This window comes from Ciconia boyciana, chromosome 16, assembly GCF_034638445.1.
Source record: "Ciconia boyciana chromosome 16, ASM3463844v1, whole genome shotgun sequence".
NCBI classification, from domain to species: Eukaryota; Metazoa; Chordata; class Aves; order Ciconiiformes; family Ciconiidae; genus Ciconia; species Ciconia boyciana.
In genome coordinates, this window is record NC_132949.1 from 11,195,494 (window position 1) to 11,221,216 (window position 25,723).

The 25,723-nt window shown below is 39.4% G+C and overlaps 1 protein-coding gene across 1 annotated transcript in view; it reads left to right on the forward strand.

Annotated features, from left to right (window-relative positions):
- Positions 1-2,500: 2,500 nt before the first annotated feature.
- COX10 (cytochrome c oxidase assembly factor heme A:farnesyltransferase COX10) overlaps positions 2,501-25,723 on the forward strand; it is a 107,734-nt gene continuing 84,511 nt past the window's right edge. Inside the window, exons 1-4 of the mRNA XM_072881142.1 lie at positions 2,501-2,646; positions 3,267-3,391; positions 5,060-5,384; positions 14,635-14,759. Coding sequence (XP_072737243.1) covers positions 2,604-2,646; positions 3,267-3,391; positions 5,060-5,384; positions 14,635-14,759 — 618 coding nt within the window. The 5' untranslated portion in view covers positions 2,501-2,603. The remainder of the gene's footprint in view (positions 2,647-3,266; positions 3,392-5,059; positions 5,385-14,634; positions 14,760-25,723) is intronic.

Consider the following 25,723-nt stretch of genomic DNA (forward strand, 5'->3'; position numbering starts at 1 on the left):
CGTGTATCAAACTATTGCGTTCTGCTGCTGAGATCTAATTGAGCCCCACCAATCAGATTTATGATAGTGCTAATAGGAAAAAGGATCGTATAATGCTGTTAATATGTGCTCTATAATTAACATTAATGGGAGTCGCGTGGTTAAATGCCCCTTGCATCACCCTGAAAACGGACCTGTAGGTGTAGTGTTTACTTTATAACTGCAGGCAAGTAGCAATAGATACCAAGCAATTGCCCACCTTAGCAATTAGCAAAAAAGTTAGAGATGCTTCAGGAATCACTCTGCCCCACAATGGTGCTTGACCTCGGGAGCCCTGTGACAGAAGATGAGTCCTGCAACCCTCCACGTGGTCCTGTCACATTGGTACCTGGGCTTTTATGAACCAGACTGCGGGAGCTGAGCAGGGAAGGTGCTGAGAGCTCCCCGGAAGGGCTGTACTCCCTTTTCTGTAATCCCTTGCCCAGGCACTTTCTGGAGCCTTCAGTGTTTCGCGGAGCCAGCTTCTGCAGAATCAGCACTTTGCAGACCCAAACCTTTGGTAATGAGAACCGAAGCCTGTGGAGCCATTTTAGGCTGAAATACAACTCTGACATTTGGATACTTCTGTCCACTAAAAATCCTAAGATTTTTTTCTTTCTAGGAGTAGCTTTAGTGGTTAAACCCAAACGGGTATGTGACATTGTGTGTGCCCTAAATCATTACTGTTTCACAAGGAGGTATTGCTCTGTCTTGAGGCCTGTGGATAACATTCTCCTTAATTAGAAAAGTAGTGTTTTACCCCTCTCTCCAGGGGTGCAATTTATTGCCCAAGTGAAAGGCAATGAAAATCATTAAACCTTAAATCTCAGCCCTGACAGAGAACACTCAGCTACCTCAGCCTTTCCCTCTCTGACCCAAACTGCCCTAAAACCAACCAACCATTCCAGCCCTCTATGTAATCATTGTGTGTGTTTGCTATGTGATGTTTATTTTATTTATGCAGGTGTAAATTTAAGTTGAGGCCAAATCTGTGGAAGTTACAAAAACTAGAGATGCAAACAGGAACTGTGAAGTGATATATGCTGAGTGATGAGAACTCAGAGTGAAACAGGATGTTAATTGTAAGAAATGTGAAGTCCTAATTTCTCCCCAGCTCCCCAAATAGAAAGAGAGTGGAAATAAATGCTTCGAAGTAGGATATTCTTGGTGAATTAGAGTGAGTGTTTTCATTTTATCTTCCTAATAATGATTTAAGATTACTTTTGCATGAATTTAAGCACTATAAAGAAATGAAAGCCTGGGAGGAAGATGGTTCTGAGAAAGATTTCCATGTTAAAATATTGAGAATGATTTTCAAAAGCATTTAAGTGACTTATAGCCTGCATCTCCTGAACTTAAACGCTTAAGAGAAAACATTTTAAAAGTGCCTGGGGGTGCAATTACGCTTTACAGCTTGAGCAGTCCTAACCATTCCCTTCCCTTCTTGTTCAGACTCCAGTCAAGGCCCCTTCCCCCATGCCTTGCACCAGCTTTCAAGCTATCAGACCCTGCGCAGGGTGAGTTCAAACAGTTAAACCAGCAAAATAAGCATTTTTTTCTCTTCAGGTTAGCAAGTTGAGCTTAGCAAAGGATCTAGCCACCCCCAGAACTTGTATGAGGGAGGATGAGATGACAGCTGGGTCAGCTCTTCAGTCTGACCTCCTGCCATGCATAACTTCACCCAATGGGTACAGAAATCAAACTTTCAGTTTCAAAAATTACCTTAGGAGCTAAATACAGATTTTATTTTTTTACCAAGCTTTTGGCTCTTTAACGCTCAGGCCCTTTTGGGAATGAGACTCCATGTCCCCAAGAACTAATTTATCTTTTTATTAGACATCTCTTGGTTGCTTTACAAGTATTATGCGATCTCCCCACGAACTCCACCGCACCCTCTTGCTCTCTGTCACGGACACCACGTCAAGTCGGCAACTGTTAACAGAAAATGAGCCCAGGGATGCAGAGGAGGGAATTGCAGGAACCAGCAGCTGTGAGGACACCCCAGGTAGGGCTCTGGGCCGCTTCTTCATGGGAAAGGCGTCTGAAGTCTCCAGTCTGGCCCCGGCTCCCACCTGAATGCCTTAATCTGTGATGACACCCCAAAACCTGATCCACCGAGCAGTTCTCCCCCTCGAGAGTTATTCTTCGGTTTACAGGTGACGCTCGGCGGGAAGCTGCTCTGGTACTTGCTTTGCAGGACCAACGCTCAGCCACATTCCCCACCGGAATTCCCCCCCTCCACGCACAACCCAGCCGCTCGGGGCCGCGAAGCGGGGAGCGGTGGGCTCATCCCGTGCAGGGCACCCGCTCCGCCGCCCGGGAACGGCGGGGCCAAAGCCGCCTGCCCGCAACCTGACAGGGCCCCATGCTGTGACCTGTGGGGACGGCCCGGGGCCGGCCCGGGAACGGCCTCCCCGCCCGGGGGAGCGGCCCCGGCCCCGCCCGGCCGCTCCCGCCTCACCCAGCCACCCACATCCCCCGCGCCACCGGAAGCACCGACCCGGAAGGCGTTTAGAGGTCATGTCGGGCAAGATGGCGGCGCCCAGGCGGTGAGGGGAGAGGGCGGCGGGAGCACCGCTGCGGCCATGAGCGCTGCCCGCCGCTGTAGCCCGCCCCGGGCGCTGGCAGGTACTGCTGCCCGCGGGGTAGCGAGGCCCCGGTTGGGTCTAGGGGTGGAGGGAGGCCGCGCCCGGCGCTGTGCGGGGCGGCCGGTGGGGCGGGCAGGGCGGGCAGGGCAGGGCATGGCCGACTTGACCCGACCCGACCATGGGGCTGTGAGTAGTCCCTGGGGCTGCTCTATATAGTGATATACAGAGCTTGTCTATCTCCGTATATATCCCTCTAGATAGGGATATAGGTGTCGTGTAACACAGGGGTGTCCTCTTGATGCGTTTGACTTTGGTGTTGCCCTATGTCAGCTGCTTCCTTTCAGTGCTGCTTGTGCCGTTTTGCCAAGATAATTTTGTCAATAGCATATAGAGATAGTAATGGAAGGATAAACTAAAAATGCATCTCTGAGGAGCTGAGAGATTTGGAAGAAAACCCCAAAACCATTAGGGCAAGCCTACACTTTCTGTTCTTTCACCTGGAGCCTGCAAACCTGTTTCTCCCCACTGAGCAGCCCTGGTTCCCATTTGTTGGGGTGTCTCGTGTCACAGCTGACACTAGACTTTGTAGTCTGTATTAGAAGGAAACTCTATGGCAGAGAAGGAACTAGGATCTAATGTTCTCACTTTTTCTTTAAATAGGATTATTTGTCTGTCATCTGAAGAACACTGGAATACGGCAGATACCATGCCAGTTTGTGCACCTATGCCGTGTAGCCAATGACAGATTGATTACATTTCAGTACTTTAACTTTCTCAAACGAATGGTAAGTCAGGCAGTGTATTTATCCCATGTTTCTCATTCTTTAATTCATTTTGTCCCACGTGATGAGTCCACATGGAGGTTAGTTGATAAGAATAATATTTTTCATATCTACCAGGCTCAGGCAATTTCAAGCATCTCCTTTTCTGCATTGCATCAGAACTAAGCACTTGGGATCTAAAACATTTGAGGTTGGAGGAAACCCACTGTGGCGAGGACAGTGCCTTCTGCCGCAGTGAGTCCTCTACGTGACAGGCGGTTTTCTGTGCCTTTGAAGTGGGGTGCTCGTCTCATATTGAGAAAAGTGAAATGAAATTATTGTCAGAGCTGTTATTTGTTAAAATGCCAATAAGCAAACCAAATCTTGGCTAGCGTTCATACAACTGATAGATAGAACTCACTTGTGGAGGTAGTATGTTTTGACTGAAGAGTTAATCAGTTAATTTGAATCAACTCCTGAGCTCATTAACTTAATGGGTTGCATTCCATAGTATGCTCTTAGTTTTGGGTATCATAATTATCATTCAAACCCTTGAAATTTTATCATCTTCTTTGAACAGTTGTATCACATCTAGGCGGATGGTAGTAAAAGCCATATTTTGCTCTTCCTTGAGTTGTGTCCTCTTCGTTGTACTTCGGAGCTATGTCTATGAAATATGGATAAGACTAAGTCTTATAGCTCATGACTACTTTGACTGCAAGGAGTGTGTACATCTGTTGGTATTTTTTGAGCTTCAGTCCTGTATGAAGCAAGAGATGGGGGTCTCTTCTACACTTCTGGGGATCACCACTTCTCAAATTCTTTTTTTTTTTCCCTATTGATTTGAGCTGTATTCACATCACTCATTCAGAGTTGAAAAGTTTCAGATCCCTCTTCCTCATAATAATATTAATGTGTACTTTAAACTGTGATTAGTTAAAAGCTCAGTCTTTTTATGACTGTCTCTTATGCTTGAAATATGTAGAATATTTTGGGAAAGAAAACAGAAAGATAGGAGAAGCTAAATGGTCTTTTTCTTATTCTGTGTTTTATTCTGTAAGAGTTCTATAAGAGGGGAAACAACTGTCTCCTAACTTTCCTTTCAATATATGTTCATTTGAACTCCTGTTGAAAATTGTCTAGTTAATTAGCATAAAGTTTGGCATAAATAGTAATAGCTTAATGTGGGAGATGATTTTATATCATAGGAGGTAGACTGTATTTTCTGGCATTTTCTGATTATTTTTTTTTTCATATCTTAACAAAATGTTTAGTGCTTATATTTGGAGACAGGAGTTGTTATGGGCACGTGTGTACCTCTGTTTAAAGGTGAATTGATCGGTTGTAAATCAAATTATACTATCTTGTAGTTTTGGATATGAATAGAGTGTGCTGTTGAAACTGCAAGGGAGGAAACAGTTTTGTGCAGAAGCAATTCCTCAAGCTTAAGTAAACATTACTGATGCAGTTGTGAAATGAAAAGCTGCCTTTGTAATATGTTGTCCAACTTCAGAAACTTTTTTGCATGTGAAATAAGTGTTTGAAATTCCGGTTAACTCAGTCATATCATCATAGGAAGTAATTCTCCTAACAGTAAGAATAATATAGCAATATAATTGATGTTGTTAATAACCTGAAATGGACAGAATTATCTTCTTAACTATTCATCTTAACATTTCTCATTCTATTTAGTATGTAATGCAGTACAACAAAGACCTCAGCCAACGAGCCAAACCTAAGTCAGATTCAGTTGCATCTCCTTTTCGCGAGCTTCAGCAATTTGATCAAGAAAAAAAGGTTATACACAAGATTAGACCAGTTTCACCTGTTCATCAACCTTTGTCTGAGACATCAAGCAGAAATGAGTTGAGAGAAATGAAGTCAGCTTCAGAAACTGAAGACTCAGTCACACCAGTAAGAGCAGAATCCAAAGAAGACAGGCAATGGAAAGAAATGAAGCTACGGCTGGATGATTTGCCAGGAATTTTGGCACGCTTGTCCAAAATTAAGCTTACAGGTACTACTGGTCATTTTTTCACTTCTGTGCATCCTGTTTGATATCAGAGTTCTTTAGCATGTTACTGGTACTGTGTAGGTTTTTGTGTGATAATTCTCACTTTACTGACACAAAGTACCTGGGTCAATTCCATCAAATGTGTGCAGGGAAAAATTGTTTTATGGAAGCATTTAATAGTTTTCCTGTTAAATTTATTTACAAACAGTGAGAAGGAGATTGCATCGTATCGTCAGCTAGCTTTTGGGAATCATAAGCAAGCATTAGTAACAAAAAATATGGTGAAACTGCATTAGGAAGTGAATTTACAAGCATTGTATTAAGTATTTAAAGTCATCTTGTTTAAGTTTACCAATGTTCTGTCTTATTTACTTACCTTTTGCTTTAGTACTGCTTATTGTGGAATTAGTATTAAAAGTACTAACAAAAGATAATCCAAATAATTTCATATCTTATAAAGGAAAATGTTTGAGTGTGACCAATTACATTTTCTAAAATAAGGTATAATTCACTTTTCTAGTCAATGATAGCTTTGTATCTTCAAACCAGCAGGTTGTTAAGCAATTGCCTTGTAGCCTAACTACGTTTTCCCTTATTCTAATAGTAATATGTAACAACTATAAATTAGCTCTTTGCCAATAGGTAGTGCTATATATACTTTTATTTCTAAGGAAACTCTAATGATCCAACCAAAGCCTTGCATCTTTTCTATACCGGGGCCAAGAACAGAAATATAATTTCCTAAGTGCCTACTGTGTGCTCTCTCCAGTGGGTGAAATAAATTCTTGATAATAAAACTTGTTCTTTGCCATAATAATCCTGAACAATAAACATCCTGATAAACATTAATAAACAATAAAAATCCTGAATTCAGTTTACTTTTTGAAACTTTTTGTCTTGCAATATATATGTTTTCATTGTTTCTCCATGGAAAAATTGTAGTGACCACATAGGGCGTACAATGGTCCTTTAAATTTTTCTCTAATAAAAAGCCTTATAGTTCTCGGTGTTGATGAGACATGTCATGTTTTGGACTTGGCAAAACTGATCTTGTCTGTATGTTCAAATGTTCTTCCTCATTATTTTTAAAAAACCTCAAGGCATTTATTTTGTGCTGGTAAAGAGTTGGGTTAGTAGACTTGAGGGATGAAAAGCATGTCTTTTGATACTTTACCATGTAACTTCTACGTATTAGCCTTGGTAATTTCCAATTTAGGTATATAAAACTCTTACTGGCACATTCAGCAGTTATCAGGATTATTGTTCTTCAAAGTTGCAACAGCTTTGTGTCACATACCACCTCAAGTATTGCCTCTTCTTTTTTTCTGCATAATACAAATCTTGTCTTTTTCTCCCCCATGCTGTTCAGTTTTAGTAATATTTTGGTTTTGTTCGGCTCAGCATGGGTAACTTAAGTGCTATAAGAACAATTAGCTCTTCTGGCATGTTTTCAATGTGGTGATTTTATTTAAGTGGCTCTTTTATGTGAACTTGAAAGCTGGCTAGTTATAGAAGTAGAATTACATTTTAAAAATCTCAATAGATCAAGAAATTAAAAGTTAAAATGCAATGATTAAGTGACCACCTTAAAAAGGAGAGAGAGAGAATGAACTGTTGTTGCTGGTATTCCGTATGGGTAAGCTCTGTTAGTACATTGGAGTATTACTGGTGCTCCTCAAAACAGGAGTTTCAAAAACTACACCAAGATGGAAGAGTGTCTTTTTCTGGAGAAAATAATTTTATGTGATACTTCTGTTGTGTGGCCTCACTGTTGCTGCCAAACTTTTCAATAGCGTCTAGTAGGCTCTTGTTTAACTGCAAAAAGCAATATGGACAGGCAAGAAAGTACCGCTCTTGTTTTAAAATAGGGTGTTCCTTGAAACCTGTAGAAGGCAATGGTTACAGAATTTCATTTGCTTCATGACTGTCTGTTGTTTTGTATAAGTCTGCATTTTGAGATGTGCTGTTCTTGATCCAAGGTAACTGTAGTAAACTTTGTACCTGTTGAGAAGGTGTAGAGAGACAGAAAAAACCTTAATCTCTCTTTTCGTTGTAATCTTTATGTATTTGGTGGGGAAGATGATCTGGGGTGGGGAGATTTTATTGGAAGTAGAAAGTGTAAAAGAGTAAGTTGGATGAAGAGGGGTTTGTAGGAGAGGAGTTCTGTCGTTGGTCTTTATTGGTCATAGGCTAGTGTAGGAGACAGGAGCGGGGAAAATATTGGGTATAGTGTGCAGAGCAAGGAAATAGAATTAGCTTTTCTTCCAACTTGTGTAATCATTCAGACGAATTATTCTGTACAGAATATAGTGGTGTAGTTCTTTGATTTTATTCTTTTTTTAAGGAAAAATAAATTATCTGAGGTCAGTTTTTAAGTTACAAATGACACACAACTCAATTCCTTTCACCCATGAAGTTCTGATAGATCTCATATCCTGTGTGGGTTTTTTGGCAAACTCTTTATTTATACTTTTTAGAGTATGAAATAACAAAAAAACAAACTCTGCATTATGCTAAAATGGGACTTCCTTATGCTCTCTTCTTTTCCTGCTGCTGAAGTAAAGAGAATGTTTGTTTGTATTCTGAACTGTAATTCACCTTTGGAAGGAAATGAGTTTAGCTATTACCATACCCTCCTGCTTCATGTAAACTGCTGCTCTTATGACTCTGCCATTAGAAGCTCTGCCTTACCAACAGGAAAACACTTTTGTTTATATTCTTTTGCCATAGAAAACAATTAGGGAACTTTTAATTACTTGTCGCATAATCTACCTTTTTGGGTTCAATTTCCATCCTTTCCCTTCTCTGTGGTGTTCTGTGTTGGCTGCAGTCTGAACAGCTGTGTCTTACCATCCAGGCACTTGGAAAGCTAATGCATCTGTCTGATAAGTTTTCAGAATTATAAGTGTCATTGTTTTCAACTTTATCCTAAATTCATGTGTAGCTGAAAATAGGAAAGAGAGATGTGAGGGTATGGTAATAGGAGGAAATTCTAATAATTTACAATGCAAACACATTAAGAATTTCAGGTTGTCTCATCTTAAATTTAACTTTAAGTTTACATTTAAGTAATGCTTCCCCTAGTGATCACAGATGAAAACTAAGATAAGCTATGTGCAAAACCACAGGAAAATTAAACTTCAGTTTTTAATTTGGGGGAAGTGTGATGAAGGCACGATATGAAAAATGCTGAGTATTCTCATTAGATATTTCTCTATGGTTTCTGGACATTTTCTCATTGTCGCCTCTGTAGTAAAGCATGTCTTGCACATTGGTCTTTTGGTGAGGACAACCAGCTAGGTGTAGAGCACCTGATGTAGCACCTATCTGAGAAGTGGATGTATCAACAAGGGTCAGATGTAAACTTAACTGCTAATTTCTGAACAGCTGTAGAATTTTTAATCTAACTTGCAATCTCATTGAGGAAGGGGCTGTGTCTTTAGTATATCTCTGTCTCTACTGTGCCTGGAAGAGTTGAGTCCTGACTCCAGGCTACTGTAACACAGATCTCCTTTAGAAAGTCATACTAGAGCCCATATGTTTCAAACATGTATCTATCTTTCCTTTATCCCGTGTTTTAATATATTACAGTTAACAATTTTTTTTGTGTTCACAAGCATATTAATTTGTCTAAAGATTTTTTTTTTTTATTCACAGTTGTGTATTAACTGGTTGTTGTTTACCCAGAGATCATATGCAAAGTCACAGTGTCTCCCCCAATGTCTTTATATTCTTTTATGGCATCTCATTGCAAGGCAGTTTTACCTTCCAAGTCTTAAAAGGTGTTTTAGAGTTTTGGTAGTATTTTCTTCAAGGTACATTTTAATAGTCAATCCATTAAAGCATGATGAACATTGCTTTTCTGTTCTGATTACTGAAGAATTTGTTTCAGATCTCACCAGAGCGGCTTCTGCACTTGGTATCTTGCTTTGCTTCAGTGTGTGCAGTATCCATGCAGAATCACAGGGACCTCAAAGGGACACTTCCAACCTAATCTATTTTCCCTCAAGGCAGGATCAACTTTAGGTATATCATTCCTGACTCGATGTAGCTTTGTCCATTCCTAAAACCAACCAGGGAATATACAGCTTCCTTGGGCAGTCTGCAGCAGTGTGTTACTGCCCTTACTGCTGAAAAGTGTCTGTCTCTAACAGAAACCCTCCTTTGCTTCACTATTAGTGAAGCAATTCTAATTACTATTAGAAATAGTAACTAGTATATTACTATTTCTCCAAACACTAAGAAATCTGGAAACCTTCTCTAAGTAAGCTTATGTTTTGCCGTGTTTCTCTCATTGAGGATGTGAGATGTTGTTTGGTTATATCTAGCTCTTGGAGAGTTCAATGCAGTACCCTATTAACATTATGTAAGAAGAGTTGAGAGTAAGTTATCTCTGGTTTTGTCATGTGCTATAGCTTAGAGCTAAAATAGGCCAGCCTGAAGTGTTTACATGTATGTAAATCTGGAGTAATTTGTCATCTTTAAATAGAGTCATTCCAGGGTTTACCGTGGTCAGATCAGAATCAGACCTATTGTGCTTCTTCCACATCAAACTGTAATGTGCCTGTCATGGACAGAATCACAAGACTGATATAATCAATTCTCTGAGGAGGCCCATAAATTTGTTTGATGTTTTTTTTAAGGTAAAGATTTACATATCATTTTGATGCCATCTGATCTTTAGTAGCTGCTTCCACAGGAAGGAAGATATGGACATTCTCCAATCAGGTGCCAAAATTATTTTAAGGACAGAGTTGGAGGCATCTATGCTTTAGTTTTCAAATAGTTTTTAAAATATGTGAATCTTTGCACAGAGAAAACACGTTTCTTAAATTGAAATGGGCTGTTCTGGCTTGACATACGGAAATAAAAAAGTTTCACCATGAGGACCTCATTTTGGAGCAGGTTGCCTAGAGATGATGTGGAATTTCCATCCTTGGAGATGACAAAGCCCTAAGGGACCTGGCCTGAATTCAGCATTGACCCTGCTTTGAGCAGGAGGTTGGACTTGATGATTGCCTGAGATCCCTTCCAATCTGAATTACTGTGTTGTTGCTAGACAATATTAGACAAAACCCTAGGAGTAAAGACTACCAGCTACAAAATTGTGCATGGTTTCTACATCATGGACTTACTGACCTACATTTAAGATTTGTACAGTGGACAAATATGATAATTTATGAGCATTTTCAGTTTTGGAGACTAAAATAGAACATTTTTTCATATGTCCCCTTTTAAGAATATAGTCCTATCTTGTTTACTAGGAAACAGCTGGAATTTATTGGATGTATTGCTTACATATGGATTTGTGTCTGTGCATTAGCGATCCTCTAGCACAGAAGTGTTGAACTGAAAATCAGAAGCCTGAGATATTTGCTACTGACTTAAGATGTGATCATGAGCATCCTGCTTCTTCTCTGTGTCTGTTACGTATTTGTAAAATGAAGATGATGGATATCCAGGTTTGCATAATGACTCTTGAGTTTCACCAAACCACTACATAATGGAGCAACAGTGACTAAAGAAGGTGCCTATGTTGTGTTTGTAGGCTAAAAATCTGGTAACAGCCTCTCTAGTAAAAAAATCCATTTGCTTTAGTGGAGTTCCAGTACGTTTCCACTTTATGCTGGAATAATGGCATTTATGATGGCATTTATTCTTTAAATGGTAGCTTAATATAGCCAGAAACTTTGACAAAGATTTATTGGTATATATTATTTAGATTATTACTAGTCTACATTTATTCTCAGTTCTAAATATATTTCATATGCCTGTCAAAGTAGTTCTCATTTTGTGATTATTAAAACAATAACTATTATCCTATCAAAGAAACAAAGCTTAATAGTGGTAGCTTTCTGGCAATTTGTTTTCCATCCTACAAGGAAAACTAATGAAATAAAAATAAACCATTATTACAGTTTATTTTTTGCAAAGCATTTTAAAATTGTTTGATGATAAAAAGAGATTATCTGCTCTGTTCGTAATATTGCACTTGAATTTTATATGATATGATGCAAAGACTTGTTTCAAATTGTTGTCCCAAAGTTAAGTTTATGATGCAAAGACTTGTTTCAAATTGTTGTCCCAAATTTAAGTTTGCTTCAGCAGTTTGGACTTCTTTAGTGTGCAGGTTATATAATCTGCAACAAAGCTTAGATATGCCTACGCTCAAACAAATCTAAGTTTATGAAGGAAACTTTGGTCAGATGTATAGTATTAATACTGATGCCACATTTAGCTTTCCAGAAACCAAAGTGTGAAAACTCTGGAAGGAAAATTCCATCAGGTTTTGGAATGCTGGTTTCCTTTAAGGAGTCTATAAACATTTTTAGTAAAACAGTGAAATTTTTTCTTAAATTAAAGGAGAAATGCATTTGCTTTTGTCCTTCCATGTGTACTGATATATCATTAGTACAGGAGTAGAAAAGAAATCTAAAGCTGAATTGGTTTGCTTTGGCTTTCTACGCTTTTATTTTGGCTTGTCTACTTTTTAATTGGAGGTAAACAAAATATGGCATAGTGATTTGCATTATATAAATACAAATACAGAGGCAGATGAAGGGAGATCATGTTAGAATGAAGCTGAAGAGGAATGTAAAGAATACTGTACACTAGACTTTTTGAATGTGTTTTTATGCTAGAAACATAATTCACTCTTTTTGTCACTAATCCATTAGCATTTTCTTTTTCATTTACATTGAAATTGGAGACAAATGTGCCTTGTTAATTTTTGTTAAAGCTAAACATGTTTAAAAGACTGAAAATTAGGTTTAGGCTGAGATCATAAGTTTAAATCCTGGCTTCTTTTTGAAGAGCATATATAATGCCAACTCTCATCAACAAATCTTGAAAGGATCAATTCCATCTATTATGCAATAAGGTGAAGTTAATTTGACCCCTAAAGCACTAAACTAACAAGGATTAAAAAACAAGCAGTCAGTTACCTCATTCCCTTGATGTGATCTCAATTAAGTATACTTTTCTTCCATGAGGAAAGTAGAAGAGTAAACTATTGCTTCCACAGTAAAAGAAAATAAACTTCCCAATCCAAAGGGAACATTTTCTTATTTACTCAACGTGTTGCATTTGAATTGCTGGGCAATGAGACAAGCAGGGAATGCCTTGTGTTCCAAGCACTGCCCAAAGAACGAAAAATACCTGTTTCAATGGGATAAGTGAGAGGATGTACTACAACCTTTTTTAATGAGATCCTGATAAGTCACGCTGAAACGACTGGCTGAAATTAATCTGGAGAAATCAATGGGGACTTTAATTAGTGCTGTAGCTGTACAGTATTAGAATTTCTTTGAGGTCAGTGTAATGGTAATGTTACACTGACTGTTTGCCAATCTGCTCCACCTTTCTTCTTCAGTAAATGAGTTGGTGTTTTCCCATAATAAATTGGTGTAAAGTGCTCTCTAAGATAAGTTTTAATTAAATTCTTGTCTACAAGTGAACATGTGATTTATTATGCAAAAAAATGAATGTAATCACTCTTAGAAATGCAAACGCCGCTGTTTCGCCATCATCTTTTCAGTGCATTTTTTAACTCTATCAGTTGTAAATCAGTGCATTTCATATTTTCTTGTGCGCTCTAGTAAGAAGGATCCATGAGTTTTGAAACTAAGATGCTGTTGTATTTATATAACAAATGAGGTCCAGTCTTTCAGAACTGATCAGTACCTTCATGTCCGTTAGTCTGTCGCAGATTAGAATCTGTGGTTATTTCACAGCTTCTCAGAGGGGTAAGGTTCCATCGTAGATTCATTGTATTTTAGAAGCAGCTGAAGGGGCCGCAGTGAGAACCGGGTGCTGCCCTCGGTGATGCTGTCATGGGGAATCAAGGCCAGGGGACTTAACTTTGGTATCAGGCAGAGACCCTGACGCCGCGCACTTGCAGCCAGCCTGTGCGACAGGCGTCTGCACAGCGTCCTGTGAATCCATAACAGGGCTAAGTAATTAATGCTTATAATAATGTTATGTATGTTGTTATAATAATATTCAGCTGGCAATAGACTTTAATACTTAGAGGAAAGTTTTGATGAGCAGCAAGTTTTCTTCACTGTCTTTTTAGGATTAAATCCTAAGGTTCTTATGCAGGCACAGTTCTTAAAATTAGCACTTTGCATGTGCATCCTTGCTGGCAGGTCTCTGCCATGACATTTAGTTTTTCATCTCAATGCTGCTTAGTAGATAATCCAGGTATTTTTCAGTCAGCAAAAGTTATTTATTTGTCATTTAACTTCAGACAAACAGGAGACTTTGTAGGAATCAGGAAGATATGAACATTTTGATTCTTTGATTTGAGCTAGCTGAGGTCTGGAACATGTAATTACATGCAAAATATTTAAATACTTTCTGTGTAATAACTATTAATTTTAGATTGTAAGGTTCAAGGTCATGAGAAAGATATTCAGTAAATGTGCTGACTTTCATAGTGTAAGAAATTTTTCATGTCGTATTATTTCTTGCCAAAAGTGAGGTTCGTAAGACCTATTATTTGGGTAATTACAATATTAGGATTGAGACTTGGGTAACTTTCACTTCAAGGATGTGATTTGCAGTACTGTACTAAAGTTATAATTTTGGATGACAAAACTGAAATGAATTTTTATTAATCCACTCAAATTTTGAGGCCTTTAAATGTTGCTAGGTCCATGTGATGATGTGATTGTACTTTCTGCCTGAAGTGGGCATGTCAAATGGGAACAGTGTGGGCAAATACTTGTACAGTGAAGTTACTGGCTTCACCAGCTGTAGCCTACATGCCCTGAGTCTCTTTTTGACTTTCTGTGCTGCTTAAGTTCCTACTAGAATTTGATATAATGCATATCTCTCAGTTTAGGATCTTTTTTACTGTTTTTCTTCCATGTTAGACTTTGCAATGGCATTTGAGTTACTGGAACAAATGTATCTCACGTACGTGTTGCGTGAGGCAGTTTGATCCTGTAGCAAATCCAAAACATAGGGAATACAGGCATAAGTTTTATTCTCACCTCTTCTACTGACGTGCTGATGCTTCTGGGTTTCTCACTTCATCCCTGACAGCTCTCCTTCTCATCTTTGACTTCTTTATGTAGAGTATTAGTATTAATTGTACGCAGTTCCTGGAGCTACTTTGATCCATAAAAGTAGTAAAAAGTTAATCTGCACAAGGGTTCTTACAGGGTTTAAAAACCTTAACTCTACTGGTATGCAGAAAGGAGACAGTTTCTTGTTGATGCCTTGAACTGTGCTCTCACTTGTGTTGCAGCTCTGGTTGTAAGCACCGCATCTGCTGGTTTTGCCATGGCCCCGGTCCCTTTTGACCTGACCTGTTTCCTGCTTGCCTCCCTCGGAACTGGACTGGCATCCTGTGCTGCCAACTCCATTAATCAGGTCAGTCTGTTTCTTTGTCTGTACTGCAAACTGGTGTCATCCTGGCTTCTGAAATGCCGCCAAGGAGTGTAAATGGATGGCTGGGAGTGCTGTGTCTTCAGCTGCTGTGCGAGCTCTGAGCCACTAAAACTGACACCACGAAAGGAATATATGTCTGTGAATTAAAATATAGTTGCTAGGCACAGTGTGTTTATTCAGAGTGGAGTTGATGAGGTTTTAAGCCTCCCAATAATAATGTTTATCTTGGTAATACTAAGCCTGGGTCACTGCAAATGACATAGGAAGAACTGTGTAATTGGAGTATAAGAATAGCCGTCGGGGCTCCAGCCTTACAAGCCTATTCCTCGGTTGTGTTATTGTATGACCTTGTCAGATCTGTCTAAAGAATGGCTCAGAGCACCTTTCTAAATGTCTGTAGCAGGACTTTGGTGGGGTTTGTGTGCTTCTGTTCAGGCTGGAATCAGGGAATCCCATGCATCTATAAACCACACTGTAAGTCTCCGTCATGTGGTAGCTGTTTCATGCCGCAGATGTTCCAGGTGCCTGAACTTGAGCTTCCTTGCATGTGTGAACATGTCCGCGGAGCTTGATGCTGATATCTCAGCTCTCTTGCAATCTAGCTGTGAAGCAAAGTTGCTGTTAGGGTCTTCCTAAGTCCCAAAGGAGAGCCTGACTAGCGAACAGGTAACAACACTTGGTGTTGAACGGAATTACAAAGCATAGTAGCCGTGGTCACTTTCAGTTTTAAATATGACCTGGAAAAAGAAGTGGCAGTAGCAGTGCCACCTCTGATAGCACTTTATGGTTTAAGCAACTGCTTGGGAGATGGGGGGGCATGTCTGAGCTGAATCCTGGGACCCTGCTAATGAAACGGAACATGAAGGTTTCCTGTGATGTACATCCTGGAGTCACCTTAATTGACCTGGGCTCTTGTGACACCTCAGTTGTAGGCACCTGATGTGCTTTTTGAGATTGGCACCCATAAGCATGCATCTTGCTCAGACTGAAGTAAGTACAGGTTTTACTGTTTGTTTTCACTAAGCTTAAAATTGGGGTAGGCAGCTAACTTCGTGTCTATTTTCTCTGCAAAATAAGAAGGATGCTGCATGATTTTTAGTTGCTTGGAAATATTTAGGTAGCCTATCTAACTTGAAAACACTTAGGTAGCCTTGAAAAATAATTTTAAGAAAGTCACAGTTTTATGAAGTATACATTTGGTTATCATGTACATATTTTTCACATAAAGTCTGGGCTAAAAATCTGTTATAACTAAGGTGAAGCTTTCCTGGGTTTGATACAATTTTAGAGGTTTGCCTTTTTCCTCCCTTTTTTCCTTTACTACAGTTTTTTTTAAATTAAAAACTCATTTTGTGACTTACCAATATTTTGAAATATTTGCTGTCATATTTACTTTCACCTTTGATGTGGATACTACTGGACTAAGAGGAGAATTAATTATTTCTTGTTTAGAGACTCCTGTGCAACTTGTCTTTCTTGAGATTTTGACAGGTCTTCCTAGAGATGATATTCCCTCACAAGTAACTGGTTTGTCTTCTGGTTTGTCATCTTTGTCTTCAGGTTCCATGTAGTGCTCAGTGTTGTATTTTGTCTCAAAAGTAGCCACTTTTTAAACTCTTGGAAGTAACTTTTTAAAATCTTGCTTTTTAAAATCTTGAGATACTTGGGAGTACCAGGAAACCTGCGCCATAATTTGGAGTTTGACACTTTTGAGGTTTGCTGGGATGGGAAAGGAAGGTTAGGAGTGCAATAACTTTGTGCTCGGGCTCATAATTCAGTATTTACTCACTGCTATCTCACCATAGGAACAGCTGTTAATATGCCCTTAAATAGAGAAGCTTACTCCAGCCTCACAAAGTGTAAAACTGTCTTTCACAATCTCAGCTGAAGGCTTTAAGTTTGCACACTCGCTCGTGTTGAGCCACTTGTCTATGTAGACGGACCTTCAAGGCAACTACTCTTATTAAGGAAAATAAAGAAACAGAGTTGGTAACAAAGCAAAAGAAAAGAGCTGTGGTCTATGACCTTGTTTATCAATGGATCCTTTCAGTCAGCGAGTGTCCCTTTCCTGGTGTTGCTGTTGGTGCAGTGTCTGAATTGGCTGGGAATTTAATTTTCGATAAATACTGTAAGCTTGGGTATCTTTCTCGACCATTGGGAAGGAGCACATTTGACTTGGAACTTCCTTTATTGCTACTTTGCTCTGTCCATTGCTCCCCATACGCATCCTCTTCTCTGGCAGCTCATGACTCATGCTTCCCTTGTTGCTCCTTGCTATCCCGTAAGGACCTTTTTATATGATAACCATCTTTCTGCTTCCCATATTGCTATAAATCTGTACATCTTTAAGGGCAACTCGTCTTTCCCACTCCTCATTTCCCTGATAAATCTGTGTTCATAATTTACAGTGCTCAAATATGTCGTGGGAAGGTAAAGTGTCGATTGTGTAAGATTCTTCCTCATGATTTAGGACAGGATGTGAGGAGCCTGGTCCTGTGAAAATGTAAGAGAGATTCCATAATATTTGTGGAAGTATTGATACAAACTTTTAACTGTTCAAATTCTGTGGTTTGGGGTTCTTTTCCTTCTCTCGACCACTTCATTTTAGTGATCTGGTAGGAGCTGAGGCCAGTTTACCCCCATTGAATTAAGCTGAATTAACTATTTCAGTTGAATTAACTACTGGGGAGGGAGCCAGGACTATGCTAAGTAATGCACAGAGACCAAAAAGTCATGTTTTGTTTCTTTATGAAGTTGGTCTAAAATAATCTTTTAATTATCACTTGCTCTCTTGATTTCAGATGGCTGTATGTCATACTTTAAACATGTTTTTCCGAACTGCAAGAGCTAGAAAATTGCCAAAATTTGCCAGAGTGGAGGTTCTTGCCCCACTTTCACTGTCCTTAACAAGAAAGGAAGAATAAAAAAAATGATGGGAGTTGGCAACGTTGTATTTTTCCATTGTTTATAGAAGTACAATCTGGATATTTATCAACCAAAGGCATGTATTTACAAACAAGTTTCACAACCTGTTAGTTCTAAATTCTAGCTGTACTTTCCAATGCAAGAAGAAATAATGTATTTTTATGACAATTCTGTGAAATTGGATAATTATTTTTAAGAAGCTGATGACATTTTTTTTTCTTGCAAAATGACAGTGAAAAAGTTGTGTTTGAAAATATCCTGGAAAATAGAGATAAAAAGTACTTGAGCATGGGCTTGCATTAGGGGGGAACGTGGTGGCTGTTCTACAGCAAGGTCATTCTAGAAACATTTGTGTAGAAAATGTCAAGAGAAGTGTCTTGGAATAATTTATGTTAGACAGTAGTTTGAGAGAAACAGAATCTCTCAGGCTGGTCAAAAATGTTATGAATTCTGGGGATCTGGATAAATGTCAGAGGGTCCTTGGGTTTTCCTGTAGAGTATGTTGGGTCTGTGGGCTATAAGGGAATAAACCCTTGCTGGAAGGTGCCAAAGAAAAGATAGTGTTTTATTTCTCTTGTCCTCTACCAGCAGTTCTGCCTCTGCCTCACTCCTTCGTATCATAATACTTCAGAGTTGTACTTCACACCTAATCTAGCATTTTAGTGGCACGCTAATCCAGTGGTCCCTGGTTCTCTTCTACATCACGCAACACTGTGTTATATCCTTCAGCCCTTCAGTATTGTACTACAACATGTCACCACTTTTCAGTCCCACCTGCTAAAACTGCTTTCCTCTTTTTTTCTTTTTTTCTAATGGTGCTCTTTCTTTTTTCCATCATTGAAGTAACTTAAAATTATTTTGGACAGGTGTTCTTTATTGGTGTTCTATCTTTTCAAAATATTCAATATTTTATAGTGGTTTTTAATTAAAAAAAAAAAATCACCTCATGCATGTACCAAGGAATAGACTGAGACACATTTTTACTGTAACACTACTAAGCTAGCCAAAACCACCAGAAAATCTCATTATAAGACATCAGCCTTATTAATTGCAGTTATGGTAAGGAAATGGAAATATGTTCTGGGGTTTCATCTTCTAAACACTGCGTGTTAATCTTGGATAAAACAAATAATTATTCCTAGCATATCGCTCTTTTATGCTGTCTACTTTCCTGACTCTTTGTGTTTTATATAGGTATGGATACACAAGAAGGTATTTTACCTTAGTGTTGTTCCTTACAAGGGACAAAAAAGAATAATCAAAATACTGCTTTTCGGATTGGTGAAGACCAATTTTGCAACTTATTTTTTCCCATACTATACTAATGCTGTCATAGAAATGGAGTGGGAGAAAATGATATTAAGTTAGTTGATAATCTTTTGCTTTTTTGTAGCTCTGGTTTTTGATGATTTTTGAAAGCTGACTCAAGTTTCAAGGAGTAGTCTTACATTTATATTATGGAGAAAACATGTCATTTTTGAGACTTCTAAGATACTAGCCTCTGATTTATGGAGAAGGAGATAAAACATGAAGAGATGTTTACAACAATACACAGCATTAAAATGTTAAAGGAATCACATGCACATTTTATATGTCAAGTACATTCTTCTGTAACTGCAGGACGGTTAAAAAGTAGGAGAGAGCTATAAAGATGAAAGCAGGATGTTTAAAATGGTTTGGATTTAGTAACCGAGAGATAAAATGATGTGGTTGGATTTGACTGATGGTACCTTGAAAAGGAAGCAGACTGGACTGAATATCTTAGCTGAAGTTAGAGGGCTGAAAATAAGAAATACAGTAAATATGTTAACCAGAATGAGAGAACAGATGTAACACCAGTTAACATCCCTGTCCCTTCAGGGTCTGATCTGATGGCTGCATTTTGCTCTTAATGTCGTCTTCTCTTGACAGCGATGATCCCTTAGAAGTGTAGCTGTAATGGGTGGGAAGAATGGGTTTGGTGTTAAAATACTGGAGTGAAATTCAGTATCTGAGTTCAATTGCCAGCCTTTGGGCCCTGTGTGTGATCTTTTGTGTTAAGACAAACTGTGATGGTCATTTGGATACTGCAGTGATGGGCACCAGGCTAAATAAAGTCAAAATAGAGCAGCCTCTCCTCCAGTTTTTAATCCACTTACTATCTCTACGCTGCCAGAAGGATAGCTGTAGTCTTTGCCTTTTATGATATTTTGCTGTTCCATAATGACTTGATTGACCAGTATTCACAAAACAACTTAAAAAAAAATGCTAAAAAAGTAATAAGCCTACTTAGATAAGCAAGTATTTCCCCATCTTCCAGAGAAAGGTCAACTGGAGCTTACAAATACAGTAACATTTGAAATCTTAATTGCGCCTCAGTTGCCTGTAGATGAAGCTGTGGTTCGCTGTACTGATGGTCTGATGTCAATGTTTTTACAATTGTTTTTGCAAATATGGGTTAATCGGCAATACTTGGACTCCAGGGAATAAAACAGGCAAACTGATCCCATTCGGATAAACAGTTCATACCATAATGGCCAAGCAACAACGTCATCAGTTGGAGTCATGCTAATGTGCTTGTATTCCTGCACTCACTCATAACGAGTTGATGTTTGTCTATTTGTAGTTTTCTGAACTACCTGATATTTAAGGTCATGTAATGGGATGAAAGAAGTAGGAAAAAGTAAGTTTGAGGGGTTTTTGAATTTTGAAGTAAATGTTAGGAAAGAATGCGTGGCGCTGATTGTCAGAAGTCCAACACCTTGTTCCTCTTTCAAGATATATTGGCTGTAACTGTTTTAGCTTGCTGGGCCAGTAAAAATTGTAATTCATTTTTCAAGGAGGTAAAATAAGCCATGAGGAATTAGTTATTGTGAACACCTGCATTGCTGGGAGGAGGAGGGCAGCTGGGAGATGTGCCACCAGCTTCCATGGCAGAGCAGAGTCTTCTCCTTATCAACTCCACATTTTGTTTCAGGGTCGTCAAGCAGTAATGATGATGATTTTATGTGAATGAGACGCAGCGTCTGAAATAGTTTTTAAATATTAACTCAACCCTTCTTTCCCCTGTTGCCCCCTGCCCCATCAAACAGCTTTTGTGAGTGAGAAGGAACCTGGGAGGTTTGTATGTGGTTGGGTCCTACCGATCTTGTGAGCACAGAGTTTTTTTACTTGTATCTTCTTTTGTTTCTGCAAGTTTTATAAATATTCTGGTTTTAGCTTGATCAGAGGCCCTGCAATACTACTACTTTCTCAGTTTCCCCATCTGGGAGATGTTTAATGCAGGGGTTTTGATCATAGAAGTACAAATGGTTCACATTGGACTATTAGACCCCAAGTAAACTGTTTGCTTTCTATGGCTGTGAAAAATAATGTGAAGTGATGTGACATTAGTAGTTGTGTTCCTTTCAGAGAGCGCTGCTGTGGTTTCTGAGCAAATCTATAGAGAAATCTGTTACAAGGATTGAAGCAATAGAAAAAAAAATAAAACAAGGGTTAAACTAATACGCAGAAAGTGGGGGTTAGTGATAGATGCGTGGGTTATTGAAGAAGTGGAAAAGAAAAATAGTAGGAGTCTGGCAGTCCCTCAGACACCTTTCTCTTTATTTCCCGGTGAAGAAATTCAACGCAAAAGAGAGAACAGCAATAGTTCTTTTCATATTCCCCCAAACCAAGAGTTTTTTTGGTGTTATCTCATCATGCGTAAACTTTTCCTAGCAAATATGTGTTTTATTGAATGTCTGAGGGCATGTAGTGGGAACTTTTTATTCTGACGCTAACGTGATTAATATGCTCTCATTCAGACCCAAGTTGGAGGAGATCACCTCTGTCAGGTCATCCAGCCCACCTCCACTCAATGCAGGAGGTTTTTCCCAAGTAATCTCCTCAAAATTCTGTCTTGTCCACTTTTTGAAAGCTCTGAAAACTTATTTTTTTTTGCTTCTTCCCCTAGCAGTGCCATGTTTGAATGAGAGAACTTGTTTTAAATGCCAACAAGATTTGCTCCATACAGCGTATTTGAAAAATCAGATAGTTGAATGATCAGTTTAAAGTGATTTAGAAAGAGTTTAAAATTACTTTTCCAAGATTTTTGGGTTTCCAAATCAAAATATTTCATGCCTAGCTAATAGCACCTTTCCCTTCCCGCATGCATCCTGAATGAGGCTGCTGGCAGGCACTTACCCTTTTTCGGCTGGAAATGGAGAGCGAGTCAATCAGCCTGCACTCCTGGTTGTTCATTTGAGATTAACACCTGATGCATCTCTGTCTCTCTCTGAAGTCCCCTTTGTTTTGACTGAGCAGATTGCCTGCAGCAGGCAGCCTTGCCTTTCATCTGCCCCCCCCAGTGATCAAAAGATTGTCAGGAGTGGTTATTAAAACCTGGTGTTTAACTCTGGAGTACAGGACTGTCAGTGTTGGAGGCAGCCTGTGATGTAATTTACAGTATATAATAAATATAAGAGAAGTGCAACACTGGGAGTCTATCTTGTGCTCTAAAGTGTGCTGATATATGCTGCTTTGATATTTTAACTGCTAGGCAACCTTCATTAGTGGTCATTGAACATCATAACTTACAGCTCCGTCAGATGATTAATAATTGCAACAGTTAGATCAAGTTAGCATGTAGGAATTCTTGATATCGAGTAGGAATGGCTCAGCTTGTGAAGACGTATTTCATGAGTAGTGAAAATGATGAGCACTAATGAGAACCAACCTCTGAAGGACCGATAAATTTTAAATGCAGATATTATCTTTGCAAAGCATAAATTATTTGACCTACAACTGAAACTTGATAAAGGATCTTGGAAAAATATTAGAAATTAATGCATACCATTGTTGGAAGAAATTCTTTCCTCATATGCATATTGTGTGAGTGTGGTACATGAAGATTCTTCAAAGGAAAGTGGATGGCCTCCCATTGCCCTAGAGGGAGAGGTGCTTAGGCCCGTCACCAAAGTGTGATGTTCAACAAAGAAAATGAAAATAAACAAAACGGCATCCTTTTTTACTACTTTGCCTCCCTCTGTGGCATTCGTTATTAGCATAAAGCTTCAGATTTTAGAGGTGTTTACATCAAAATGTTTTGATTTGATTCTTTCTCTTATGTTACATTTCATATATGTTAAAATCCAACAAAAACCCATAAAAAGTGGATAAAAAGTTATATTTAATGTTGTGCCCCTTCTTTATGGATCATCATGCTTCCTGATTTGATAAAGTAATTTTTTCTGTAGATGCACAAAATAAGTACTTCCCATTGTTTGTTATTTGGTTAACAGGGCAATCAGTAGAAGTATTGGGTGCACACTTTCTCTCCCTGGTTGCATTTGTTGATGAGCAGTTTATGTCCTAAGTGAACACCAGAAAGTGGGTAGGATGGTAAAGGGGATTTTATGGAGAAGATGTGACTGTGAGGACTGCAGCCTCCTCCGTGCTGCCAGGACAGTGCAAGGGAAACAGCCCTGCCGTCCTGTACTTTCTTTCTCCTCAGCTGAAACTGTCCTTTCGTCTGCATAGGCTTTGGTGATAGATATGGTCTGAGAGTGAATACAGAGAAAATTCCTGTTGTTATTCTGAAATACCAGTCCGATGGACAGGAACTTTCGGGTGGTATCTGCAGGAACCGCTTAACTTCTGTGCATACATGAATCCTCAAGACGGTGCATTTTGATGGAAGTTTTGTCTCATTAGCCCCATACTAAAAGGCTCTCTGGAAATACTGGGGGCAAGTGAGGTAGGGAGAAAAGAAATAATTTACCAAATGATTAATTGTCAGGAATACTTCAGTGGTGTGGGGTTCCCTTTAGATCCAATGCCAGATTTCCCCTGGAAACCCTGATTGCAGGCAGAACAAAGGAATTTCAAAGGACTGAAATGATGGAATGTGGCAAGAGCACTAGACAAAAGGGAAAACCTAGTACTTAATAAGATTTATCTGGCCTTTTGATCCATAGGGGTATTGCCTTTCTAAGCTTAGAAAAGGAGAAGTGAAAAGAACTAGTTGATATTTTTTTATAATCAGTCTTTAAATACATGTTTTGACATTTTCCAAATCACTGAGAGTTTCTTCAGCAATACAAGTATTAAATTCTAACCTTATTAGATAATTAGTGAAATGTCATTTTCTTTTTGTAATTTAAATGGTGTCATATTCATCCTGTTTATTGCCTGGAGTTAGACTTCTGACGGTTTCAAAAATGGCAGTCCAGTACCTTGTGTACTGTGCTGTGCAAAAAATAACGAGTATACGGTAAAGTATGACTCACAAGGGTTAAGGAAAATGATTTCCTGGTTCCCTGAAACAGCCTACCAATACCATTTCTTCAGGGAATACCTCATTGAAACACAAACCCAGAGCATTCTAACAGTCCCTTTCCTTTTGAATTATTTTAGGGTTTTCTCTTCAAATCTCCATTGTTAAAAAATACTGCATAAATGCCGTGGATTCAGATTCTACTTCGGCTTCATAAGGTTGGATAGGATTTATGTTCAGTAAAATGGAGTAAAAGTCCCCTCTCTTTAATTTTGCATGACTGTTGTTGCTGTTAATACGAAGTTTTACTCCGCTTTGTCTTTATTACACGCTCCGGTTATCGACGACTGTGGCTGTGAAGAGTGGAGTTTGCCAGCAGAGCGCTGATGATGCTTTGCGGATAGCATTGGCAAAGGCAAGTAGGGCTGGAGGAAGGACTCGTAATGTTCTTGTTTGTATGAGCTGCAAGACATTGATTTACCTTATGTGGCTTTTGACTTAGTGTTTCCAAAGCTGCAAGATTTTACAGTAAAGCCTAGTGCAAAGTTGATTCTGCTGACCTGATTTGCCAGAACTCCGTAGTGGGTTTTGGGCAGGCAGATGGCCCAAGGGAATCATCTCTTTCTCTCTTGTAGCCGAGTAGGGAGAAGGAAGAATAAATACCTCTAGGTTATGAGGAAAGGGATGAGGAGGGTCTTGGCACACCTTTTCCTAGGGAAGAGTGAAGGAGCAATTGCTATGGATGTTCCCCACTGAAAGGGGAAAGGATCTTTCTTGCGCAGTTGCTAGAGCTGCTGTGACTGTGAGGTTGAAGAGAGGCACTATTTTATTAACAGTGAAACTCTTGTTTTTGTCGTGGTTTAACCCCAGCCGGCAACTAAGCCCCACACATCTGCTCGCTCACTCCCTCCCGGTGGGATGAGGGGAGAATCAGAAGAGTAAAAGTGAGAAAACTCATGGGCTGAGATACAGACAGTTTAATAGGGAAAGCAAAAGCTACGCATGTGAGCAAAGCAAACCAAGGAATTCCTTCACTCCTTCCCATGGGCAGGCAGGTGTCCAGCCATCTCCAGGAAAGCAGGGCTCCGTCAGGCCTAACGGTCACTTGGGAAGATAAACGCCATCACTCTGAACGTCCTCCCCTTCCTCCTTCTTCCCCAGCTTTATATGCTGAGCATGACGCCATATGGTATGGAATAGCCCTTTGGGCAGCTGGGGTCAGCTGTCCCAGCCGTGCCCCCTCCCAGCTCTTGTGCCCCCCCAGCCTCCTCGCTGGTGGGGTGGGGTGAGGAGCAGCAAAGGCCTTGACTGTGTGTGAGCGCTGCTCAGCAGGAACGAAAACATCCCTGGGTTATCAATGGTGTTTCCAGCACAAATACAAAACATAGCCCCATACTAGCTACTAGGAAGAAAATTAACCAGCCAAAACCACCACATTTTTTAGGGACTTTTCATGTGGAGAAGAGTAACTGTATTTCAGGTTTCAGTAGGGGTCTGATGTAAACACATGCAAATGTAGTGCATTTTTGGGTGAATGTCTCTGTAGCCCATGCAATAACTAATACTAGAAAGTCTGATGACAGAGTAGTATGAAGTGCTTAATTATTTCAACTCTTCTTTCCTTGGTCACATTGATCCTTTTTTGTTATCTTTATATAGAATTTAACTGTCCTTGTAGTTTGGCATAGATATCGCAGTGACATAATTCTTTTGATTTTTCCTTCAAACTCCATAAGTAGTTTGTTGGAAAAGCACTTCTAGGATTGTCAGGGTAGCAGGTCGCTGAGAC